The following is a 20,880-nucleotide window of genomic DNA, read 5'->3' as shown; positions in this document are numbered from 1 at the left end:
GTTCGGGTCTTGACAACATTCCATAAAGGCTAAAAAGGTAATCAAATGAATTTTAAAAAAGATGACTATTTTCTAGGAATGTTTTACATGAAAGTGACAATAGTTATAGTAACATTGTTATGTAAAGATATTGTAGTTCCAATTTTTTTTCTTTCACCAAATGCACAAATCGAAAATTCCCTAGTTTTTTATGTAGCACCATGTAATTAAAAAGGATGGTGGGTTTTTTTCGGCATTTTCAACCCTAAAGTGACCTACCTGATTGCTTTTAAAAGATTGTGATCTTGGCCAAACTTGTTCTTCCCCGAGAGTAGATTGTCTTTCTTTGAAAGCTGCTCAGTCTTAAAAACCAAACATGCCAATTTAAGTTTTTATGGGATTTTTCACATCTTGGGTAACCTACTTGAAAACCTCTGAAAGTTGGTTGTCGTATCTGAACTCCTACCCCCCTTTTCTTGGGTGGACACACAAACAAACAGAAAAATAGATGCATATACAGTACATACATCCCAAACAAATAATACCCCCTTTGCTTTGCTTTTTTTTAATTAAAATGTGGGTTGGTGGGATGCTTGTACTACAAAAACACTACTACAGTAATACTATGATACGACAATACTATTACAAAAATAGTACAACACAAATACAACTACAGTAATAATAAAACATACTTAAGAAATACTTCAATATACTTCGAAAGAAATACTACATACCACTACATTAACACTATAATACAAAAATGCTGCTGGAAAAATATCTTGACAAAAATACCACAAAAATGGTTGGTTGGTCTGTTGGATCACTTAACCACCATGGTCGTATGGGCACTGTTTCCTGCGGTGTGTCTTGGGCAAGCACAGCCCGGTGGCGCCACCCCCTCTCCAGGCCAACAAATGTTTCCAAACGGATCGAACCATATACTGTAAAACATATGGAATTGTACCTCAAACAGTTTTGTGTTGACACCTGGGAATTACCGCGACAACACGTGTATGTGGCTAATTTCAGGAATCCCTCGGCACCTACCTGTCCCCTGGTGGCAAGATCCCTATCCGGTGGACAGCTCCGGAAGCCATCGCCTACAGGAAGTTCACTACGGCCAGTGACGTGTGGAGTTACGGCATCGTCATGTGGGAGGTGATTTCGTACGGAGAGAGGCCCTACTGGGACATGAACAACCAGGATGTGAGTATTTTTATCACCTCGGACATTCAGAGCCATATGACATTTCGAGAAAAGAAACAGGAAATGTTTTAAAACAAAAACAAGTGTGTTGTTTTGGACTGATTGCCCTTAAAGACGGCACAGTTGAGTGTAGTTTGTGCCTTGGGATATTACGAAAAAGAAAACTCTTGAGATGTTTTTAAAGCACTGTAAGTAATACATCACATCAAAGCCTTTTTGTAATCTATAATTAGCAAATCACTTTAAATTTGCATATTGCAAGTCAATGAGTGTAACATCAAAAGTCTTTGGAAGATTTTACACAAATTATGAATCCCCTCTACAAAGGACTGAGAAATGGTATTGATTATTTAGTAGTGTTTTAAGTTAAAAAGCTGTTGATTGCACCCACATCAAACTGAGTAAAAACAAAGAGTTGTTTATTTAATACAAGCACATACACGTCCCACTTGGTTTATGTGAGACAAGGGGGAAGAATGTCTCCTTTAATTCATCCATTAAAACATAGTAATAACGATAATCTTATTAAAAGTGCTAAGGCGGGTGAAACAAATACGAGTTTCAGAAATTCTAAACATTTGGTTGGTCGGTTGGTTGGTTGGTTGCTTGCTTGCTTGGTTCCCTTAACCACAAGGGTCGTAGGGGAAACCATTTCTTTTGGTGTGTCACGGGCAAGTACCCATCCTTCTCCAGGCCAGTATATGTTTCCAACCGATCTCAAACTGGGTGACTTCAGAGTGCCCTTCGATCAGTTGAGTGTTTACTGCCATTACTGCCTTCGACATATAACACAGAGGAGCCGGCAATCGAACCTGTGACCTCTTGATCCCAAGACAAGCGCTTTCAAGAGATTATAAACAGCCGGGTCAAAATGTGCAAGAAATTGTATCCTGGATCTTTGATTCTTTTTGGGTAGTCATTAATACTGATATGAAAACCATTGTTAGTTACCCAAACCACGTTATTAACCCCAATGTTACAAAAATCTAGCTTCTCCTAAAAGGAGATGCTTTTAAAGAAATAGTTTTGAATTGCACACATTATTTTTCCTTTATCACAATAATTTGAACTCTCTAATTTCTTGCTGTACATGGTATCGGTCACTGATTCAACGACTGATACCATCAAATGTGGCCGGTAGTTGCATCAATATGATACCTGGTATCACTAATCGCCGAACCCTAACTTTTATAACAGAGCTGGTCAATAGGCCAAAAATAGTCGATGTCGATTTTTATCGATAAGTGTCAACGATTTGGTTTTGAATATATTTCGAATCATATAATTTGATCATCACACATCCCACCAAAAATTTTTTCAAGAAAGTTTCGATTCAACAGCGTCTCCCGGTCAAAATGTTCACACAAAAAAATTATTGATTTTTAGGCAAAGTTAGCGTATTGAAAAAATAAAAGAATTTACTCTGGTTAAATGGTTTATTGTCTAATACAGTGTTTCCCAACCTTTTTTGGGCCAAGGCACACTCTGTGCAACAAAAACTCTCAAGGCTTACCATCCGATAAAAGTATGTTTCTGTCACAAGCCAGAAACGGAGACAGGACCCAATAGCGTTCGTTTTACTCAGTTTTATTGAGAAAGAAAGCAGTGCTTGCTTCCACGATCCGATGATCGTCGGACACGGGTAGCTGATGGCAGGAACGCGGAAGTGGCACTTCCGTATCGACCGAGGATAGTAGTGGGCGGCAGGAAAGCTTGTCAAAAGCCGGGACTGGGGAGCAAGGGCGGTAACAAGTCCAGAAAAAAGGTCGGCCACAAGTATGAGGCAGGAAACAGGGCAAATCAGGTCGATGCCCGGGACGGAAGAGCAGGGAAGAAAACGGGTCCAGCTTTTTTTTTTTACCAAACAAGAACCGTCTAATGATTGCTGTCATATATTTTTAATCCTCTGTGGAAAATTAACTTTTATTCGAAATGAGACAATAACACCAGTCGAGAAATGTTTATCTGTGTTTACGCACACTTAAAGGTGTTACAATAACATTGTTTTTTTTTTTGCCTGAATCTAAATATAAGGATGTTTTTATTGAAATTATAGAAATGTACCCACATATACCTGTATGTTAAGAGGAGATTTTTGGTTTTGCCAAGGCCACACATGGACTTTTACTTTTTATGAGTCAAACGCTCTCTCCAAGATTACAGACCCGAAAGAAAGAAAGACGACGTGTGTGCAACTGGTCTCTGTTCAAACGTTTATTTCTGTAGAGACCAATTATGCCAACTTCAATGAGGCCCCTTGATGTGGAAGAATACATGAAACAGGCCCCCACGTCTCTGATATTTCAGGAGAGGACTTCTGAAGGCAAACAAAGCAGAGTGTGTGTTTAACCTTTGAACCACGGCAGACATTTTGTTACTTTTGCTTTCACATCAGGCCAGCCAATGAAGCTTGACAGCAGACAGGCCCAAAACCTTAAATTAATGGACACAAACCTTGACAAATAAGGAGCTTGGTTTGTTGCTTTTCAAGCAATTTAATATTGAATTGGGGAGCATTTTATGTCTTACCACCAAAATAGAACTTAACTTTTCAAAGTATTTGAGTATACAGTATGCTTGGTTTGTGTGTTTCTGGTTGGTCCTATTGGTTGATGAAGCTCCACCTGTGTCCTCCTTCTAGGTTACATGTGTTAGACTTAGGGCCGAAATGCCAAATGGTATCGTTTTATGTGACCCGCGAGACAATGCTGAGAGAAGCACAAGAGAAAAATGAGCTACATCACGACAAACAATGATTTGTAGTTTTAAATAGGTCTACAGGATGTCACCAAAGCCAGGCACCACTCGCAAAGCACCCTCTATAGCTGTATTTGGTGACTACTTTTAATAAGCTAGAAAGCATTGATTAATTAAAATAATAGTACCATATGTGTTGAATGATGAAAAATACAAAATAAAAAAATAGATTGGTGTCTTTGCAGTTTTAGCAATCTTCTATCATAGATATACAAAGTCCCTGTATTCAGATGAACAGGTTCATAAAGTAAAGGAAAAATTAAAAGCAGAAAGACCTTTAAATTATTAAATGTATCATCTAAATTACTTTTTGTCACTCTCCAGTCTGCAAAGATTTAACCCAGTTAAATAAAATGTAGTGGAAATTAATGCAATTATTTTTTCGCCTTTTTTATTTTTTACAATTGCACAGTTACTAAAAGATATTACATCTTAGTGAGGAAAAACTGTTGCAGAAAAAAACCTTGAATAAGTGTTTTAGAATCACAATTTAAATCCCTGAATCATAATTCAATTGTGAGCCTCCAACAATACCCCCAGCCCTCCAGCTAAGGCACACTGGCTATGCCATTAATTTATGTGGCTCTGAGCTAAAATGAGTTCTGACACCCCTGTTGCAGGTGATCAAAGCGATCGAGGAGGGATACCGCCTTCCCGCCCCAATGGACTGTCCGGTGGTCCTGCACCAGCTCATGCTGGACTGCTGGGAACGAGACCGAGCCGAGAGACCCACTTTCGGACAGATTTTGAACATGCTGGATAAACTTATTCGAAACCCAGGGACGCTGCGCAGAACTGGAGGAGAAAGGTGTGCCTCATGCAGTCGTTTTTATTTATAGAATGTATTTCTGTTTTTTGTGTGCGTAAATGCAATCCTTCTTATCCTATTTTGTATTATAGCATACAGAGATCAGTTGGCAGCCACTCTTGCGCCCCCGCTGTTTGACTGACAGCATACACCATCCTATCACAATCGAGCACATAGTCACGCCAACCCGACTCAGAGCGCCCTACATAATCTGTTCCCACTGCCTGTTGTCTTTTAGAAACACAATGCACGACACATTGATATTAATGACAATAAAAACAAAATCAATTCAATTTCAAAATCCGTGAACTAGTGAACAAGTGAACAAGTGATAACCAAAGTAGCGAGGGGTCTCTGCGATGTGTTTTTCTTCTTGCATAAGCAACCCATGGGATGTGATTTTGACACCCGTGTTTCGGTGTGCAGACCTACAGTGCTGGATTCAGGAGCGTGTCCAGAGTTGTGCATGTCGGTCCTCCCAGAATTGAGCGTTTCCAAGTGGTCGCTGTGCGAGTGGCTACAGTCGATCGGCATGGAGAGGTACACGGAGGCGCTGCTGGCGGGAGGATATTGCAGCCTTGACAACCTGCTGGCACTCACACACCAGTCAGTGCATCCTTTGTCTTGATTCTATCAACAGGTTCTAAAAAATGCAGCACACTTTGAACTTGGTTGTAGTTGACGTTTGAATAATCTTCGATGGCCTTCATGAAACATTGTTTGCTCTGACGGTGGCTTGTTTAGTTTAAGAAAACAAAAAAAGAAAGTTTAAGAAGAAAAGAAATGCTAAAAGAATACAAATTATAAATATAGATAAATACATTTTAAAGAGAACAATTTGAAAATTAGAAAGACAGAAAATATACGAAGAAAATGATAAAGAAAAAATGTCAAAAAGGAGAGAATAAATTCAAGTAAATTCCGATTTTCTTTTATATACTGTATTTCTAATCTGATTATAACTTAAGAACAAACAGGTTCAGAGACAGCTTCTTCCCCATGGCCATCACCACCCTGAACAAGTGTACAAAACTGAAAACATATCTTGTGATTTCTATGGGAATTTGGGTCGTCTGCTATTGTTACTGCATTACTTTTCCTTGCACTATTGTGACATAACACTATTCTTTCATTGAACCATGACAGTTTCTAAGCAATACTTTGTAAATATTTATGCTTTATTCTGACAGTCTTTTATTTTTTTCTTTACAGCCTTTATGACATGTTTTCACTGAAGAGTCATGTCTAATCTCATTCCATACAATGTTTCACCATGTTGATATCAATGAAAAAAAAAAGACTACTCCCGGGGTTCCCAAACTTTTTCAAGCTGAGAGCTACTCTTTGTTACTGATTAGTGCAAAATACGCCCAGTTTGATCTGCATTTTTATAAAAACAACTTATCATGTTATTACTATCTTGTTACTATGTCATTGACAGGTTAATTATTGAAAGTATTGTTATACAGACCCACCGATATGGGTTTTTCAGGGCTGACACAGATTATTAGTTTTGAGTTGAGGCTCGTAACCGATATTTGGAGCTGATATTCATTTGCTGTAAAAGCTTAAAAATGTATATTATATTATAGTATATTATATTATTTATTATATTATATTATATTATATCATTTGTATTGTTTTCTTTCTATCAGTATTTGGAAATAAACAATATGAGAAAGCAATAAATAGTATTTGATGTTGCAAAAGGTCTGGTTAGAAAATTAAGGGAAACGTAGTCAGCTAAAATGATAAACTCATTTTTTTTCACGCTTTAGTGACAGAATATAAATGCATTAGGCAAACTTTTTAAGTTATTGTTTTTAACTAATATTGTTTTGTTCTGTGTGCCCGCAGAGAGATGGACAGATTGGGAATCGCCACAACATCCCACCAGGACATACTCATTGCCAGTGTACAGCAAGAAATATTGTCTCAAATGCAACACATGCAACACACAATGGTTCCAGTCTGAGACACAGGACAGACAGCGGGATTTCGTTTACCTCATCCATGCACTTTAGGGGAACTTTTTACCAGTGGACCAGTACAAGGAGATGAATGAGTTTGCGACAAGTAGGAAAGCAGCACTTTTTGTCAAGCTCTATCCTGTGGAGTTTTCTAAAAACACACCAAGGACGTGGCCACATATTGCTACTGAGACTAAAAGCCCCGGCCTCTTCTCCACTTCTTTTTTTGTTTTTTTTATTGTCGGTTTTATGAAAGCAGGATGGCTTCCAGTTTTATTTCGAACCTTTTTGCTGCTTGACTTGAAAAAAGTGTGGTTGTGCATGTGCGAGCACGTGCACAATGTTTGCGCATACAGTGTAAATTCCAACATTGTTGACTCACCTGTTCCGTGTGCTGCACGACTTTGAACATTCTTTATATGCAATTGAAATTAAGATGAGACCGGACAAATGTCATCACTAGTCACATATTAACAGACCGAATGTTTTACTTTTGTTGTTATAGTCGAATCGAATGAATCTTATTGTTTAGGCATTGATTTTAGAATGTTATGACTCAACTAGCTCCACGAAAAGTTTATTTATTTTCTTTTTTTATGTAGTTTCTACTTTATAATGTAAATTAGAAGCGCTGAGTGAGAAAAAAACGAAAAGATTGCCATATTGCGTTACAATAAATGCCCAAATCTATTTGGGGATGTTATTTGTTTCATATTGTGTGTCCGGGTTTTTTAGGCCAAATGCAATTGTTGGGAGCAGAAACAGGTCAAGATACTCTCAAAAGTGGTGTAGTTTTATTTAGAAAGGTCAAGTATAAAGTAGCAAAAATCACTGGAAAACTCCTGGTGCAAAAAAGAGACATGATATAAACTTTGGCAGCAACATGAAAAATGACCCAACAAAAACTGATATAACCCTAAGAGGGGTATTGCACAGAACCAAGATTAAGCCAGGATATGTTTGTCATTTTGACTGAATTTAGCTAAGTCGGTTGCATGAAAATAGGTCAAACGGGCTAGCCTGCTTCAGACCACGCTAAGATTATCCCTAGTTTATCTCACTGTCAATCCTGTGAAAAATGAATGGGTGTAATAGCATTGTTATAGTCTTTCTTGAAATGTTTAAACATTTTTCATTAATATTTTACATACAGGCTTATTTTCATTTCATTAAACTCTGTTGATTGGATAATTGCAACAGTCATTTGACAGTAATTCATGAAGTAATCTTATTGCTGTCAGGGCATGTGTTTTATTAGTAGGGCAACTAAGAATGCTTGTCAAATTGCTTTCATAGCTGTCACAAACCAGAACGGACACAAGACTCAATTGCATGCGTTTGTCAGATTTTATTGAAAGAGAGTGAGAGTAAGGCTTGCTTGATTGCTTGATCCGAAGACTGGGGGAGAGCGTGAACGAGGAAGGCGGGAGTGACACTTCAGTGTCAGAAGAAGGCAGGCGGAATGGCAAGCCATTTGACCAGGGCTGGAGATCAGAGGCGCTGTAAAGTTCGTAATAGTGGTCGTAGGCAGGCGGCAGGCAAAACAGGTGTAGTCAGGTTCAGAAACGGGTCGAAAAATGGGAATCAGGCAGGAAACAGGTTTTAACAGGGACGGAGTCGGTCGGGAACGCTCACTGAGTGAAACACAACAGCTCGCAACGATCTGACTAAGTTTGAACTGAAGTTGGGGGCTTAAGATGGGTGTGGCCACCAATCAGCTTGTCCGGCGTGTTGGCGCCAATCAAGCTGCCACAGGTGTTCCAAATAGGGCAATTATGGCAATAGCTTTGATTAATATGTACAATGATTTTTTTTTTGGGAGATTTTAAAAAGAAAAGTGACCTAAAAACTTGCAACGGTGGTATGAATTAATTATTTGACAGAGATATATATACACACATACACACACACACACACACACACACATACATATATATAGGTAATCTTCTATTACGAGAAAAAGTCCATGCAACGAGAAAAAAATGACTAGATAGCTTGACTTGCTGTTAGATTGCTAATACTAATTCTATTATCTGGGTTTGAGGTGTGCGCCAAATCAGAATCCTTGGTCTCACTATCGCTCTCTGATATGAGGCAAAAGAATTGTGTCCCTCACTCTGCATCTGCCGACAGTCAGCACAGTACTACATTACATACTGATTGCATTATTGATAATCTTGATATCATGTGAAAATCCAGCAATTTTTAAAAAGAACCCAGAAATGTTGAAGTTAAATGAGAAATAAATAACAATAAATAAAAACAACCATTTAATATAATTTTAATCGTATCGTCACTGAAAACCAAGCAAGCAAAAGTGGCCAAGCGAATCAGTCTTGTGCATCAGGACCAGTAATAGTCTCATTAAATGACACTGACAAGTTTTTGTTTCACGGTGTGCTTTATTTTCCTATCATCCTGATTGATGTCTCCATGAGAAAGATAGATGGGCAGTAGCCTTATTTCATCTAATCAAACAAAACTGTTTGTTTTTCCCATTTGGCTGAAGAATGCATTTTCTCTGAACGTCAAGACAGCGCCAATAACGAGGAAAATAAACCTTAGATGAAAGGCGAGGTGAAAGCTGTGAGTGCAGCCACGCTCACTCATGATCGTGTGTGTGAAGGCGGAGAGAAAAATGGGACTAAGGAAGATTTCATAATCAAAAAGAGAAAAGAAAGCTGTGAGCTGTCTTGGTATTATGCTTTTGCTGGGGGGGCGGGGAATTGGGCCCCCCTGGTTCACTGTGCAAACTTGTCCAATCAGCACACATCTGTCCTATAATAACATATCCTGCACACACACACACTAGATAGCTGATTGGAGGATGCTTTGATACATAAAGGAAGGGAGGATACAATCTGGATTTTGGCAAATGCCCATCTTTTTCCAGCCTAATGAGAGTTGGCTGCATTCACATGGACGCAAATGCACAAAACACACGGGTCCCCCCCTCCATGTCTCACTCCCAATGACTCCCCAAATGAAAGGCTGATGGTGGTTAATGAGGCAGATGCTGCTAAGTAAGAGACAGAAAGTGAGAGAGGGAATAAGACGGGGAGGAGGTAAGGAAGTCCGTTTGTCTCCAGGCCCTGAAACTTACTGCACCTCAACTATAATAAGCAAGTGATGTCACATGATATTTTGTGGGGGTGCATGGCATACTGCATTCGACAATTAAACACTAGGTTGAAAGCAGTGGCAAGCTGTGTATTTCACACCTAGGCCTTAAGTGATGTGTCATTTGCGAACTAACCGGCTCTATGAGCCATCACCTGGAAGTAAACCATAAGAGCTCCCCCCTCCAATCAAGAGGTATTCCTTTGAAGACGCCATTTTTTTCTCTTGTGACTGGTCATTATGTTGGGTTTGTTTTCAGTGATTCTTTGTTGTTGACTCTGAATTTGTTGAGTTTGTCTTTTATTTTTATACATCTGAAAGTACTTCGATTTATATTTCCTGTGTTTTTCAGGGATAATTGGTTTTTACATAACAAACATAAAGTTTATTCTTGTGTTTTATAGTTTATTTGTTGTTTCACTAAATTTCAACATTTTATTTACCATTATGTTGTGTATCTTTAAGAGATTCTGAGCTGCCTGACATTAAAATTGCTTTGTCAAAAAAGTTTAAATAAGTTAAAAGTTCACTGTAGAGTGGGAAAAATAAATGCTATTATAATGTAGTATCATAAATACTAGACTTTGGCGCATTACCACGCACTAACTGACGTTTCCTGAGCCTTTCAGGAAGGCTCCAACTTGAAATATGATTGGCTAAACCAATAGCATAATAGACACCTTTGTTATACTACAGGACCTTTAAAATTGTTTCCAAAGGACTCTGGGCAGATTTTGGAGCCTGGCAACAAATAATGACTGAAATGTGATTGGATAATGCTTGAATGTGATAGCACACAACCAGGGGGAAAGGAATGAATGAAACCTGAGAGACGATTTCATTATTTCCTTGGTAATCAGTAGCAGTTTCTCTTTGCATGGAGTTTTTTCATAATGAAAGATTACCTATCAATTGATGCTTTTATTCAAAAGGAGTAGCACATGGACTTTATCATTTTAAGGTAAGACAATAAAAGTTTTTTTTCTATTCTAAAGTTTATGTATTCCTTTCTTGTTATGCTAATCAAATGATAGGAGGGATGTAGATTAATTTATTCGTAAATCTGACTGAGCCTCACCAGACACGAATCTCACCTCAACGTCACTGAACAACATTACGTACTGTACTTAGGGAGGCTGTCACAGATACTGGAAACAAAAAAGAAAGTGTTTATTTGCTGTACTTTACTTTAACAGTTTGACACAATAGCGACATCGTCAGAAATGGAAAGTCTTGCTTGATGACTTTTGTAAAAAGTACTACAGATATTAGTGCACTAATATAATGAATGTGTGTCTACTCAAGAATAATTCATCAGTAAAATTAATATGGAACATCCCTAACACCAACCAAAGGAAAAGGCCTCGATGGGAAAATACAAAATCAACAGTAATAAAATTGATGACTTTTCAGAACGGGTACTCAACTTGAGTTGTCACAGAAACGAGAACCGAGTACCGACCAACCAGGAGGGGTGTTGTTGATACACCACAAAAAACAATGACCAATTTGTTCTTGAGATTATTTGACTTTACTGGTACATTTTATTCGAATTTGTTGGAGCTGATATGAAAACACCTTTAAGAGTTCTGCCACAAGTACTGTCAGCAAGTAATACCTCATCTACTTAGTTTTTTTTTCTGGGGCAATGCTAATATAAAGTTTAACGATTCCTAATTTCAAAGTCTAAAAAAGATAAAACACATAAACATATCCGGGAATGTTACTTGTTGGTCTGTCAAAAAACACCAAATGTATTTCATTCAAGGGCGACTAAGAGCAGATATGGGTTTTGATACCCACTTTCTTTAAGATATCGGTACTTGTAACAGTGTTTACTGCCATTTAAGCATCAGGAACTAGAAACTCGAGTAATAATTACAGTGGTACCCTGGTCCTCAACCGCCTCAATGCTCAACCAGATCGGTGTTCGACCAAAAAGTGTGCGAAAAAAATGTTTCGATGCTCGACACGGAATTCGGTGCCCAACCAAAAATAGCCGAAAATAGCCGAATCGAATGGCGCGTAACGAGTGGAGCCGAGTGGAGCCAAGATGCACTCGGCGGCGCGAGTTAGCCCTAGCTTTAACGCCACTTCTATCGGGACCGTCAATGAGTGAAGGGGTACGTCATTTTTTAAGTTAGTTTTTCCTAGTTTGTCCTTTTGCGTTGCTTTTGAACGGGTCGCACTTTGAAAAAATAGTGGAAGGAGCAGCTGACAATGGACAGGTTTCTTATTAAAAGAGAAGAGGAAGGCTAAGCAGTGACCTTCCCACACCCATTCTTGTATGCCATCACACCACTGATCAAAGGAGTGTAATCGATACAAAATAGTTTCTATTTCTTATTTTTTATGTTTATTATATATTATGTACACATTTATGGTCTTTGATGTTGTTTAGATACACGTCTTCTTAATATTTGAGGTATTTTTAAAATACTTACCATTGTTTCCTACGGTAGTTTCTATTTCTTATTTTTTATGTTTATTATATATTATGTACCGTATTTTCTGCACTATAAGGCGCACCGGGTTATAGGGCGCACCCCGAAAAAATAGTTTTTGGTCCTATTTTTGACATACATAAGACGCACCGGATTATAAGGCGCTACAATGGGAACGTCGACAAAACAGTCAGATAGTTCAGTCAAACTTATTACCCCCTTAACATTCCGAAAGCTTGCAAAGACGCAAATACGTGTCGAGAACACGTGTGGATGCGGTGTCCGTACAATGTCACTCAAATGCATCGTTCCATCATTCGGAAGGTTAAAGTCTTGGGATTCAAGAAATGCCAACCATTCCTTAGTTTCTATTTTCTTTTTCGCTCGCAACTTTACTGTACATATGACAATAAACACTTGGAATTGAGCTTAATTTAAAAATAGACTCTCCATTCCATCCATTATCTGCACCGCTTATCACAGAAACATCGGTTTCAGTCTGAAACAAGATACAGGGATAGTATATATAGCCGGAGTAGCTCACCGAAGTCGTTGTGTTCATAATAATGTGCAGCCGTGGTCCTCTTATATCTGTGGGTGTAGTAAATCCAGGAGAATAAAATGTTTACAAATGCAGAATGGTAAAACATGTTTGCTCTATGCCGTAGACAACCAAACATGCTATTCACATTCATCTTTTTCGGCCAATTGCAGGCTTTGTTTTGCCGTTTACGCCTATGGCAGCCTGTAAATGATTAAAAGGATCCGCCCCTTGACCTCCGAATAACTTTAGCTAATAGTGATCGATTCAACTGATGATTGACAAGTCTTTTTTGGCCAATTGCAGGCTTTGTTTTGCCGTTCAAGCCAATGCCAGCCTGTAAATGATAAAAAGGATCCTCCCCTTGACCTCCGAATAACTTTAGCCAATAGTGATCCAATCAAATGATGATTGACACATTGGTTAGCCAATGAAACGCCGGTAAATAAATCGCAGCATACACCGCGGACTACATGGCGTTCGGGGGAAAATCTAGTTGGCGGCTGCAAGTTAGTTGCAAGACTTTGCAAATTAATATTGATCCATAAATAAGGCGCACTGTATTATAAGGCGCATGGTCAGCTTTTGAAAAAAATAAAGGCTTTTAGGTGCGCCTTATAGTGCGGAAAATACGGTACTCATTTATGGTCTTTAATGTTGTTTAGATACACGTGTTCTTAATATTTTAGGTATTTTTTATGGGTGGAACGGATTAAAATACTTACCATTGTTTCCTATGGTAAAAAAAAATTCGGGGCGCAACCAAATCCCTACGGAACCAACAACCAGGAACTTATTATGGTTGAGGACCGAGGTACCACTCTAATTGTCATTTTGAGAAAACATTATTTGGGGGTTTGCTTATTTTTTCTTTTTAAAAATGAGCTGATGTTTGAAGAGGGATGGGAATCTTAAATTAATGGCATCCGTTCCTGGCATATAGACGCTGCCATACTTACAAACGAGATAGGTTCCGGACGATCATTCGTGAGTTGAATTTGTTCGTAAGTTGCTTCAGTGCTATATTTTGTATGGAATGTATGTTTGAGGTTTATATAAGTATGTTTAAGGCTAGTATAAGTAACTTGTATTGTTTTGTACTAAATAAATAAACATTTCATAAAAAATATGCTCTATAGAGATTAATTAAGTTGAGTTTAACTTTTGGAAGATGCGCTTCAAGAGGTCCTCCTACATGGTAAAAGGGTGACTGAAATAAAGCGTTCTGACCATTTTCTCAACCGCATCAAGCTTTCTTATTGCACTTTTATTTCATTAGAAACGGCTCGCCTGTTCTTTACACTTCACACCAACCATGTTGAATGGATGCACGAGATATTAAACAATAAAAATGTCAAAGTTCTTACCCTGCGATTGGCTGGCAACCAGTTCAGGGTGTCCCCTGCCCACTGCCCGATGATTGCTGGGATGAGCTCCAGCACCCCCGCGACCCTACTGAGTATAAGCAGTGCAGCTAATGAGATGAGAGATGAGAAAGTTCTTACCGCGCTTAGAGATACAGTACACGTAGTATGTTTACACACGAAATAGGAAGTAGAAGCCGGATTTCTTCGGCGTGGATGATGGGTGACCTCTCACAGTGCCACCAAATGCAGGTAGCGGTGGAAAGAAGCACTACAGCAATGTCCTGTACTCAGAAAAAGGTGCACACAATACAAAATCTAACTTAAAGCAATTTCCGGATATTTTTTGACATCCCAGAAAAAATGTTCGTATCTACCGTTATAAGTAAGTTAAATGGTCGCAAGTAGGGGAGCGTCTACTCAAAAGCCGAGTATCACTCTAGTTCTGGACAAAATGTAAGATCTGAAGTCCCTTCTTCATTTAGATAGATTTCACAAAAACATTAAAAACCTCTGCTGGAGTTGTGAACTCTGTTGCTAACCAAAACAGAAGCTCCAAGTAAAGCCTAGTTTACTATATGTAAAAAATGTGATGCTGTTCTTTCATCTCCACTTTATTTTATCTATTATTTAAACCCATTTTAATTTGATTGTTTTCTTTATCAATGACTGTGTCCAATCAGGACTGCATGTGTCCCCGATTGTGCTGAATCGATGAAACAGATAACAGTCCTAAAGCTAAATCGAGCTAGCAAGCAATGGCAACGTCCACCCCCAAAGACACTCTTGATGTATTGAGAGGGCGATCAAATCGAACCTTTCTGTCTCCGTGTCTCAGTGGGGGGCCTTTGAGGGGTTTTGTCCCCAGATTAGGGCTGGTACGGATCCGGCTAATCCTGCCTGCTCTTCCATGTGGGAGTGGCAGCGGGGCGTCTTTGCTGCACAGCCAGCCGTAATCTAATGGCTGTGAGATTCTAGTTTTGGACACGGGCACACTCAATCGCACACCGGCTGCGGACGTGCAACACAAAATCAGAATTTGTCTTAGAATTAAAGGCAAAGCCATTAAAGACGGGCACAGCGCCGCTGGCGATTCCCACGGCAACCCTAGTGAAGCCGTCTGTGTGTGTGCCTTTCTTCTGAAACTAAGAAACACTATGTCCTGCTTTCAGTGTGTCCGTATCATTAAAGGGCGGGTTTGTGCACGCACATCTGTCCAGGAAGACAGGCCGAGACTCCCTCATTATGCTGGCCGGGCAGGCGCACAAAACTTGGCTGCAACTTCCCTGCTGCTGCTGCTGCTTTGGACAGGTAGCATCTGACACGCATTATCCACCTCCTAATGACTTGTTCTGCTACAGTCATTATTACCCTTTTGGATGAAAAACAACCCCGGGGGGGAGGCGTTTTTCTTCCTGTCTTTTTTTGGGTGGGATCCTTTTGCATTTCTTTTTCTTCTTCTTTTGCAGTGGCACGCATTTTAAAGCTAATGTGTCAGTTATTTTTGCCGGAGGGGCAAAAAATATTGTTTGGTTGATAGATTAGTAGGAAAGTTGGTAGGTAGGTAGGTAGGTAGGTAGGTAGGTAGGTAGGTAGGTAGGTAGGTAGGTAGGTAGGTAGGTAGGTAGGTAGGTAGTTAGGTAGGTAGGTAGGTAGGTAGGTAGGTAGGTAGGTAGGTAGATCGGTTGGTCGGTAGGTAAGTAGGTCGATAGGTCGTCGGTTGGTACGTAGGTAGGTGGGTAGCTTGGTAGATATCAAGAAAGATATCTGGATATGCAGGTGGTTTGGATGGGTAGGTGGGTAGGTAGGTATAGGAAGATAGGGAAATATAATAATATAAGTACAAAACAATTCTGTTCCTGTCATTTTTATTTAATTACGATAAAAAAGAAAAACTTAGTGAGAGAGAAGCCCGGCCCGACCCAAACGTAATGATTGACATTTAAGGCCTAACCTGGGCCAAAATTTGGGTCATTTCGCATTCGGGCTTAAGATCTCACCTCTGGTAGTTAGGTTATTAGGTAGGTAGGTAGGTAGGTAGGTAAGTAAGTAGGTCAATAGGTTGGCAGATATCTGGAGAGATATCTGCGGTAGATAGGTAGGTGGTTTGGTTGGGTAGGATTAGGTAGGTATGAAAGTAAGGAAATATCTCTGTAGGCAAATAAAAAATAATTCTGTTCACATATTTTTTTATGTTATGGTATTGCAAAGTGGAAAAAAAGAAGAACCACATGTAGACATTTCTTTAAAATATCCTAAACCTTTTGAAAATGTGAAAATAATTCATTATTTTTCAAAACAAAGACCTTCATCATCAAATGCCTTTAACCTCAAACGACAAATCTCAAATTGAAAAAGAAAAAATTCAAAAGAAAACGGCTTTGACGACCCTCCCACTCCGCGAGGATTGTTAGCTTACGCATTGGGAACGAAAGACATGCCACCGTGATTACCATTAATACGGGGCGTCTGTGGGCAAACTCTGTAGACGGCGGCTCAGGATCTCCGGTGTTCACAGCATAGGGTCCCTCACTAGCTCGTTTAGTCCTGACTCTTTTTTTTTTTGCTTGCATACTGATCAGTTGTATTTCACATTTCAAGTTTTTATATGATAGGATGACTGCAGGGAAAATTAAAAAGGGAGGACTAACTAAAGATCCTTTTCCGTAGAAAGTTTAAGTAGAGTAATTTCAGTTTGGTCTCAATTAACTAATTATATATCAATAGGAGACTTACATATGGACTCTTATTCAAATCAAAAACAAAAACCTGATACTATGTGCAGTGATGTGTAGATGAGTTTCGTGTATAGACAGCCATGGTCAGATTTACAAATAAATGAACCTGGATCATATTCATTTTTATTTGATGGAACAAGAAAGCGATATAAAAACTGTAACATAGAAAAAAAGTTATGTTTTCTTATATTAACTCATGAACTCAATAGGTGTGAGGATCCTTTCAGATAAAAGCATCAATAAATGGGTAATCCTCCATTAAGAAAAAAGTCCATGCAATTAGAAAAAATTATTGGATAGTTGGACTTGCTGTTAGGTTGCTAATACTATCACTAATTCTATTTTTTGGAGCTGAGGTGTGCGCCAAATCTGAAACCTTAGTCTTAATATCAACCTCTACCATGAAGTAAGATAATTGGGGGCCTCACTCTGCATCTACAGATGCTTAGCACAGTAATATGTTACTAGACTAGTAGTATAAATCAACAGTGTTCTTTTTACCTCTGAAAAGTGATAGGTCTCGCATGCTCAAAATTCTATGGGTCCCCACAGAGATCTATGGGTCCCCCAAAATTTAGTGTTATCGGGGTTGAAATTGTAAACCGGGGACAAATATATAATATAAATCTATATATTCATTAAGTTTTAATCATCACAGTTTATTGGTAATACAAATCAGTTATCACTTCAAGATTTTTCAGTTAACAACAATATTGTACATTATACAAAATAATATTGCTGAAATAATTATATTAATCTATATTTTCATTCAGTTTTAAACATCACAGTTAATTGGTAATACAAAGCAGTTATCACTTCAGATTTTTCAGTTCACAATATTGTACATTATACATAATAATATTGCTGAAATATTAATCTATATTTTCATTCAGTTTTAATCATCACAGTTAATTGGTAATACAAAGCAGTTATCACTTCAGATTTTTCAGTTCAAATATTCTTTGTGGTTTGCTGTCCCGCCACAGTTGTAATGCCTTCTCAAGGTCCAATCCATTATCATCCTCCTCATAGCGTAACCAGGAATATCATTTAGTCCATTTTGGCATAAAAGTCCTTTTCTTGCTAGGAGTATTCTTTTGTTTATTTTCTTTCGTCGAATCGCTCGCTTCAACACACGTGTTTTCCTTGCCTGACGCGATCTTCTGAAGAATTTCTCTGCCGTTTTTTCGTGCCGGAATTACTGCCGTTGTGATCATTACCTGTATTATGTTTCGACTTATTACTGACAATGAAGAAATTAGCAATTTTGTGTTGATATTCACCTTCCCTTGACGGCAACCACCACAACGATGACGTAATCTTGATCGGCGCGAGACCAAAACAACAAAGACGGATCTGCCTGGCGAAAAGTTTGAGTGCGGTCAATTTTTGTTTTAAAAAAAAAAAAGTAATCGGGTAAAGATGACAATTTTGTGTCAAAAAAGTTGCGTCCCAGGGACGCACGTTGATTTGACACTATGCGTCCCCAGCAAAAATGATGCGTCTAGGACCCAGGGACGCGGGCAAACGAGAACACTGAATCACACTCCTAATATTATATAAAAATTAAAAAAGAAAATACACTAAAATAAAGGAGAAATAACTTAAACACTGAATAAATATAACCATTATTACGCTACAAACACTTTAAACTGACCATACTTCGACTATTCTTGCACTACAGTCACTTTCAATTGTGTTTTTTCCTTATTTTTATTTTTTTGCCTTAACTCATCTTGAGTTATATTTGTATTTTTATCTTTTTAATAGTCGTAATATTCTTTTATGTATACATGTATGTAGTTTCTTAGTTTTATTACACTGGCAACTGTGTGGACAGCAAAGTAACAATTTCATTGCGGTTCTTTTCTGTTCAAATGACAATAAACACTTTGAATCTTTGAATCTTGAATTAGTTCGATTTTGAATTTTATATTTCCATGATCACAGATGAGGCACAGCCTCACCTGCCTCACCAGACTGCACGTCACAGCGGTTAGTTTCAATCAATTATACGTAAATAGGAGACTTACGAAGTGCTATGATTTAAATCTGGAATAAAAACCTGTAAGATATGTAGTCAGTGTATTTTCAATTTCCTTCCTGAATTTAGTCCTCCACATTTAAAAATGTATTACTGTACGGTAGTTTTGATTTGAATCTCATTTATGGAAAGTAATGAACGGTAAGAGAACACAAAAACCACACAGCGGACACCTTTTCACCTTGTGCCATCGTCAATGGTGGGCAAAAAGGCTTGCGTGTTTACACATCTGCCGGAGAGTTAGCGACATTAGAATTAATTTGGAATTTGCCACGTAAATCCAATATTTGCTCGCTTTCTAGCTCTTTTCCGACCTCTGCCAACCTCTTCCTTTGTGCGACGTTTTTCCAGCAAACTCCGCAACTAAAGGAGAGATGAAAAATAAAAAAATACAAATTTAAAAATGGGAAGATTAAAAGATAAACAGAGAAGTCAAAAAATGTTGATAAAAGAGGTATAAATTGCAAAAATGTTCTTTCCAAACTGAGCAGGTTTTGGAGCGGTTTGTCCACTATGCAAATAATGCTTTGTTCCTGGCGAGGTGATAGGTCAAGGAAGCCGGGAGGTTTCCCGGGAGGAGGCGGTGGCTGTGAAAAACGAGACGATGGCTGATGCCCTGCGGGGTTTCAAAGCTTAGCGCTGAGAGGGATCACACAGACCCGTGGAGTAAATCAATGATCTGATGTTCCGTGTTTCTCCCCAAGGCGAGTAGTGGAACATAATGATTTATGTTTTAACTGTTCCTTTACTTTAGAGAAGATGAATTAATCCAACATGTGTTTTTTTTACTTCATCTTTGTGTTTTGGTATTTTTCTTTCCAAACAACCAGGAGAATGGGTTTACATGCGTGTTCCAACATTGCTGCTTCAGTATACAGACCTTGATCATAAGCAGTGGGTTTTTTTTCAACCTTTCTGAGCCTAGGCAAAAAAAGTTTTCACAAAAATATCTCAGGCTTGCTGTCTGTCGAAAATATTTGAAAATGTATTCCCTGCAATGGTTTTGTAACGTAATATAACGTTTTTCTTATCATTTGGGGTCACCTGGGCTCTGTTATTCCTTTTGGTAAAAAATAATATTGCCATGTTACTTGAGAAATCTAACAAAAATAATACTAAAAATGAGAAAAAATACTCAAAATTGTTTTTATTGCATTATAATTTTGTTAACTTTAATAAATTAATTAATTTATTTATTTGTAAAATAGGAAAATAGTTAAAACGAAAGACTTCCTACTTTTAGCTAATACCCACAATGAGTAATTCATTATCATATATGATTAATAGTTGGTAACCCAACAAGTGGCATAACAAAATTGCTGTCACTCAAAAGTCTCAAAAGACTCAGATTCTGCAGTCAAAAGGTCAAGAATCCTCAAACGATTCAATCTATGTAACCCAATTGATACAGTATATCAATATTGTGTTATTCAGGTAATGTTAAAAGAATTAAATAAATTCCTCACTTCCTGAAATCGTCCGTTCTTTTCCCGGCTATTCTACTACTGCAACATCCTTGTTGCTAATCAGCCGTTAGCACGAGCCATGAGGGTGCCATTGCTTAAACTAACCGAAACACTACTCGAAAGCTATTGTCTGTGAACATGCTGCCATTTCACTTGTTCTTCCGTCGAATGGTTAAAGGAGGAGAAAAAAATAATTGTAGTTCTACTTTGTAGTTCTATTAAACAGAAAGCAATAGAACCTCACCCCACGTCACTAAATTTAACCATTCCGCAATTGATGCTTGAGTCAAGGTCGATGAAGCCCAGGCCTAATCAATTAGCAGGTCACACAAGGTCCACAACAAATCTGCACATCCACTTAAAATAAATCACATTCAAAAGATGCTTGGGCCGTCTTGGTTCTCAAAACTTTAGATATTTGTTCAGTGATTTTACCCTAGGGG

General features: G+C 38.4%; 1 protein-coding gene and 1 long non-coding RNA gene across 3 annotated transcripts in view; both read left to right on the top strand.

Moving 5' to 3' along the window:
• Nucleotides 1-7,432, top strand: part of LOC148373864 (ephrin type-A receptor 4-like) — a 63,913-nt gene extending 56,481 nt beyond the window's left edge. For both annotated transcript variants that reach the window (XM_088329721.1, XM_088329727.1), the window contains 4 exons: nt 1,009-1,185; nt 4,563-4,750; nt 5,177-5,356; nt 6,608-7,432. In XM_088329721.1, coding sequence (XP_088185847.1) covers nt 1,009-1,185; nt 4,563-4,750; nt 5,177-5,356; nt 6,608-6,725 — 663 coding nt within the window. In that variant the 3' untranslated portion in view covers nt 6,726-7,432. The remainder of the gene's footprint in view (nt 1-1,008; nt 1,186-4,562; nt 4,751-5,176; nt 5,357-6,607) is intronic.
• Nucleotides 7,433-11,810: 4,378 nt separating this feature from the next.
• Nucleotides 11,811-20,208, top strand: LOC148373863 (uncharacterized). The gene is made up of 3 exons (XR_015852829.1): nt 11,811-11,963; nt 15,362-15,500; nt 19,520-20,208. It is a non-coding gene; the product is annotated as an uncharacterized LOC148373863 (long non-coding RNA).
• Nucleotides 20,209-20,880: the final 672 nt, after the last annotated feature.

This window comes from Urocampus carinirostris, chromosome 1, assembly GCF_059441175.1.
Source record: "Urocampus carinirostris isolate Australia breed hairy pipefish chromosome 1, RoL_Ucar_1.0, whole genome shotgun sequence".
Lineage (NCBI taxonomy): Eukaryota > Metazoa > Chordata > Actinopteri > Syngnathiformes > Syngnathidae > Urocampus > Urocampus carinirostris.
This window is presented reverse-complemented; position numbering and strand designations above follow the sequence as displayed.